The sequence below is a fragment of the Aptenodytes forsteri genome, unplaced genomic scaffold, assembly GCF_000699145.1.
Source record: "Aptenodytes forsteri isolate BGI_AS27 unplaced genomic scaffold, ASM69914v1 Scaffold278, whole genome shotgun sequence".
Lineage (NCBI taxonomy): Eukaryota > Metazoa > Chordata > Aves > Sphenisciformes > Spheniscidae > Aptenodytes > Aptenodytes forsteri.
In genome coordinates, this window is record NW_008795907.1 from 536,117 (window position 1) to 542,353 (window position 6,237).

Genomic DNA, 6,237 nt, shown 5'->3' on the forward strand with positions numbered 1-6,237 from the left:
TAAAATTGGGGGGGGGGGGAACACCTAAAAAGTACTTAGAACCTAGAAGGTTCTCAGCTTTACCTTAGGTCCAGATTCTACCCTTTTACCTTAGACTGATACTAAAAAAAATAAGTAAAAGTTGGAAAATGTGAGCCTTACTTTGTGTTTTCATACCGTAGTCCAAGGTAGGAGGAGTAAAAATCTGGTCTTGGGTTACATTCTTGGTACAAATCACTGCGTTTTCTAACTCTGGGAAATCAGTCTCATGAATTAGTCTCTTACAATGGCAAAGTTGGATTTGCCTTCAAACAGCATGTATTTAGCTAATTCAGGTTTTGGTATGTTTTTTTTTTTATATCAGTGTCCTCATGGTGTTTAAAATACTGAAATAAATCACTAGAAAATCAAGTTTTTTTCCAGATAGTGAAACTCTCAGCACTTTCTCACCTAAACTTCCTTTTGGAGTCATGAGAAGTTCTAGATGATGCAAAGAGTGAAAGGTTTCTCTATTAAAGGTTTTCATGCTTGTTATTATTAATTTATGAAAAAAGTAATATAATATTGCAGAGCTAAATTGCTGTAAAACACTTTTTTCAATTATGCCCCATGGACAGCATTCACCCTTGTGCGGAGAGCAGGATAGAGGGTTTACGTAAGACTCAGTTGCATTGCTCCCTGTGCAGACTAGTGAACTTTGAACAATCATGCTTCCCAAGTGGAAGGTCAGAGGCTGATTACTTTGAACAGTGCTGGAAAGGGCCTTTTGTGCTTTTGAGAGCAAAGCAAGGATATGAAATTAACTCTTACAAGAATATGCATTCCGCAAGCAAGTATGGTTTTGAGGTAACGTTTGTAGAGGATAGGAATGCTCACAAGTGCTTATGGGAAAGGGGGAGTCAATTGTGTTGTTTTAAATTACCCACAAGAAAAGTTCGGTATTTCAAAAGTTCTTCTTTACTTTTCCTAGGAGAAACTATAGCACAGACAACAATGAACATAAATCCACAACAAACACGTTTCCCTGATTTCCTCGACTGTCTTCCAGGAACAAATGTTGATCTTGGGACTCTAGAGTCAGAAGACTTGATCCCTATTCTCAATGATGTGGAGTCAGTACTCAACAAAAACGAGCCCTTCCTTACCTGGCTGTAATCATTCAATGCTGATTGGGCCTACGATGCAATTCAACATTTCTTTTTCCTCTTGAGATATAGGTAGAATATCTGAAAATCCTCAAGAGATACAACTTACTGCCTTAATGTCTTTTGTTACGTCATCTTTATGGTCAGTTTAATCTCTGCCTGGATTTGATTGACACTAATTTAAATATAAAATACATATATATATATATATATAAAAATACATATATGCATATCTATTTCTTCCTTTTTAAAAAAAAAGCACACTACTTTACACATCTGTATACTTCTTTAACTTTTCAGACCAGGCAGAAATGTTTCACTTTAAGGACAGAAAGTGGGTGGTGTTTGTGCATGTCCCTGACTGATCTCCTAGGTATTGATTAACATCACAACCCCTTCATGAATCACAAAAGCTAACTACTAGGTCACTTGGTTCAAAAAACATGCACAGCATCAGACCGTGAGAGCAGTTCTATTACTATGTTTATGACAATAGTATCCGAAGCTTTTTTTATCAACATACTTAAGCTTTAAAAATCTTTTTTTCATTCTTAGTAACTAACTGTGCTGTATGGAATACAGATTAAATCTGATCCGTATCAGCCATAATAATTCTCATTACATATTTGTAAAGGCACAAAGAGTACTATTGCTGTTTCTTTTTTCAGTATATTACTGTATAGTTTTTGGAAAATAAATACTTCCAATCTGAAAGTACCAGAATTGTTTAGCAACATTTTTACACTACGATATTGTTGCAAAATAAGCCAGACTGGTACTGACTGCTGCCTTTTAAAAACAAAGCAATGTATTATAAACAAGCATTTTTTTAAAAGATCTTAGATTTTGATGTTTATTATATTGAGCACTACAATTTTGTAACTTAACACATGAACAAACAATTTTTTATATATCTAAAATCTGTGGCAAATATCTTAAATGCAAAAACATGCTTTTAAAATCAGGTCTGAAAAACGTGGCACAACTTGTTAATGTCATATGTACTGGGGAAAAAACCCTTGCTCATACTGTTTTCAGTAATGTTTTTAACTGACAATGTCAAAATACATGTAGTTGTATACATGAAAAATGATGGTGACTTTATCAGGGCAATGCTAAAGCAGTATTATATCTTGTCTGGTAAAGTTGCTTAGTTCTGAAGTCTTCCACTTACTGTAATCGGTGTACAGGACACAGGGCGTGTTCTGTGTATTTCTACCTATTGTATATCCTACAAATACTTCTTTATCAGAGGTTTGGGACTGAGAAGGCATCAAGGACATTAAGCTTGCAGTTCCCCTGAAATGCAAATGAAGTCCTAAAATTCTTAAATGTTTTGAAATTATATTATTTATAATCTATGAATTTAAGCTTTTTATATTGAAAAATATGTCTTTTTATGAAAGGCATTAAAACTTTTCTCTAAGCTTAATCCAGGCTATATAGAGAGAGGAAGAGATGTAGCACTCAGTGTAAATGTGTGTTTGCCAGGTCTAATAACACTTAACAAGATCTTACCGATGCACCAGAATATTGATCACTAAAGACTTTTTTCCATCTGGTTGGGTGAAGGTAGGTGAAAAGGTCAGAGATGAAGTGATGGGAATATGGAGTGGGTTTGGAAGACAAATGATTACGTAACAAGTGTAGATCCTTGCCGGGAAGGGTGGTTGCAGATAGGGATACACAGAAAACGAATCACCAGTGTTCAGTAAAAAACATAATAGAAGAAATTAATACAATAAACTACCTTGTCAGTGATGAACTGCTGGGTGTACATCATATCAGAAGATGGAAAATAAAAAGCACACACCCTGAAGTTTTGAAAAAAGAGATGGAAGGCAAAGACCTACAGTCATGAAGTTTTATTACATAGGGAAAAGTAGCTCCTTTTATCTTTTGTTTTGTTTTTAATAGAAAATGAGATGTGACAGCAGAGTTGTGTCTGCACAGAATTTAATTACTGAATGGGCATTGTGTTTCTTTTATTCTTTTGGAGGGGTTATTTGTTGTTGTTTTTAATTATTTTTGCTAGTGCTATCTGTTGAGATAGCAGAAATTTCTTTTCAACAAACAGGGGACCGGGCAGGGCTGACTAATATTACTGTAATTATGATTAATCTCTCTCTATTAAGGACTTCTTCAGGTTGTCAGCCTAAATGAAAAACAGATGGTCCTAAGGCTTTGTTCTTTAGAGACATGACTGACTTTGGTAAAAGAATTGGAGATTTTTTGGCGTCTGGTTGTGATGCCAACTTGTACGGCCAGCTCGTCAGCACTGCATGATTGGCCTAACAAGCTGAAAGCCATTGGTGCTAGAACAATTTACAGTAGCTGCAGATCTGAGCTCTAGTATGGTTCAGCTGATACCGCTCATCATTAGATTATGTTTAGAAAATGCGGTTTGTTCCTTGGCTAGTAAGTCTGTACTATTGTAAATTTAAGTTCTGTCATAATAAAAGATATTCCAAGCAGATCAGGTTCTCAGCTGGCGTGAATTAGCTAACCTGTGTTGACTTCTGTTTGGCTACACTGATTTTCATCAGCTGAAGGCCATATTTGTTACCGTGAAAACTGATGCAGTTTTCTAGTAAAGTCGCATAGGATGTTTATCAGAATTGTGAAGCTACAAACTTGATTCCTCTTTCATTGGTGTTTCAGGTGGTTAAGTGTCTTGGTTCAAAGACCTTAAAGAGGTAAAAAAATCAGAAACTATGTTTCTATATTAGTTCCATAATAAACCAGCAGCAGATTTGGAACAGGAGGGTGCTATGTGAAACATTACTTCAGTGTAAAACAACTGCCAGAATCTTAGGTCAGATCTTTACTCAGTCATGAACCAAATCATGGTTAAGTTAAAAGTGATTCTTTACACTATAAGCTTTTCATTTTTGTAATGGAGAGGATGTATCAGATGAAGTGCAGCAACAATAAAATCTGTTTTTTAAAGTTCTCTTTTTTAAAAGTTTCTGGCTTTAAACAGGCCTATGGCAGAACTTCTAAGTATTCAAAGCGTATGTAATTCTTGCGAAACTAAATTTATTGCTGACAATATTTCACTGTACTATTTCAGGTTTTGAACGTTTACTAAATGTACACTGTTATATACAATAAATGTGCCAGCTGGACAGTTTTACTGTTGACCATCACTGAGGGTGGCATACATAAGTCTTGGTGATACAGAAGTAATGGGACTTTGTTAATTACAGTTTGTATTCTGGTAATACTGTTAGAATGTAACTTGGGGAGGGAGTGGGTTTGACTTTTTGAGAACAAATGCTGTTTGGGGGAAGGGAAGGATTAAAATGTCTATTTTAAATACAGAAAAATATGGGTGTTCAGATAAACTTGTTTCCTAATATACTACATCCATGTACATGCTAGTACTTTAACTTTTTTATTTACTTTTTTCCATTTTGTTATATGACATGTGTGAGCATTTCGAGTACCTTGCAACAGATTGTATGTATCAAAAGCAATCAGATCAAACTGTTGTATCCAGGGTTTGATTCTGTTTTTTTTATTTCTTTGATCTTGTACATGAAAAACAAATATAAATGAGCTTAAAGATTTTGGATGCATATTGGTTTATTAAATTGTTTCTTTTTTTTCTTTGGAGGATTTTAGTATGTGCTTCCCAGGAAACTGTATAACACTTTGGAATAAAGGTACAGACATACTATTCTGTGCAAAAGGCATACATTTTGGATTAAACGATCAGCACCTAGCAAATGAAATGGGTTATTTTACCATTATGTTTCAGTTTATTAGTAGTTGTTATGGCTGTTAGTGATGGTTACAGTTTTACTCATAATGCTTACAACATGCTCCCCAGTGGCACCATTACTTGTTTGTTTTAGTGGCACCTTGTAATTCATAATTCACTAACACATGTTTTGTTATGATTTGTTTAATACAGAAGAGTTAGCACCAAGTCCGTTTGCTGTTAAGTTCTCTTTTGGGGACTTAAATAGTGCATTGTTTTCAGTCTGATCCCTTATTCAAGAAGTTTCTTAAATTCTGCATAAAGAAAATACCTGTCATCTTTGCTAGGAACAAGCCATGAGACCTAAACATCCTGGGCTTGTATTTGAATATCATGGTGAATGACATGGGTGATTTAAGATCCAATGCAACTGTTACTATTAATTAATTTTAATACTCTTCCTTGAATCATTCCCTTACATAATTTATTCTAATTAATTGTTAGAATGCTTGTAACAATATCTTGCGTTTACATAAAAAAGCTCTGGAACCTCCACCAAGCAGAAATGCAAAGCGTATTAGCTTCTGACCCTGTTTTGAGAAGTGTGTTTGTTAATTCATGGCATATTTACTCAGGAATATTAATCAAGTTTCTCTGGCAGAAACACTGAATGTGTGTTTGTTTATAAAGGTCATTCAGTTTGTTCCTAACGATGCCAACCCACATCTTGGAAGGTCTCTCTCTTTCCTTCCAAGCTGGTCAGCAGTGTTCTGTGCAGATTGCTGCTCCCGTGTATTGTTACCCAAGAGCTGTAATAAAACCATTCGTCAGGGAGGGATTTCCTGAGATTGTGACGTACTGAAACCCCCAGTCATTTCAGAGGGAGCATGTCAATACTCTGGCTTTCCCAGACAACAAGTTAATGTAGCAGTCCCACTGATGGGCCTTCTTGTTTTTCTACCCGAGTTCAGAAAGCCAATTCAGGCTGCACCAGCAACACACACCTGCAAAGGATTCCAGTGCCGGTGTTTTCTTCTGGGTGAGTGGTGTGCACATCGCTCCCGGGAGTCTCGCCTCTCAGGCCGGGCGAGTGTGTGGGTTCTGTCGGGAGGGCATCCCGACAATGTTACTTTCAGTGTTGTACTTCAGTTAAAATCTTTCTTAAGCTTTTTTCCTGCCTGGTCCTCAAAGCTTACTCTTCCCTATATCATCAGCAATGCTTGTGTCCCCCACCAGGTATCTTTTAATTCTTCAAAATGCAATGGCTAGAATCACATGCAATATTCCAGAAAAATTAAGACCTTGTGTTGGGGTGGGTTGTTTTGTTTTCTTCTAAAAACAAGCTTTCTTGTAAACTGCGGTTTACAGAATTTCCCTAGAATTAGGAGAATGAGAACGCAGCATGGG

General features: G+C 36.1%; 1 protein-coding gene across 1 annotated transcript in view; it reads left to right on the plus strand.

Moving 5' to 3' along the window:
* WWTR1 (WW domain containing transcription regulator 1) overlaps nt 1–4,701 on the plus strand; it is a 74,330-nt gene extending 69,629 nt beyond the window's left edge. The window contains exon 7 of the mRNA XM_009284329.1: nt 950–4,701. Coding sequence (XP_009282604.1) covers nt 950–1,134 — 185 coding nt within the window. The 3' untranslated portion in view covers nt 1,135–4,701. The remainder of the gene's footprint in view (nt 1–949) is intronic.
* The last annotated feature ends 1,536 nt before the right edge of the window (nt 4,702–6,237 follow it).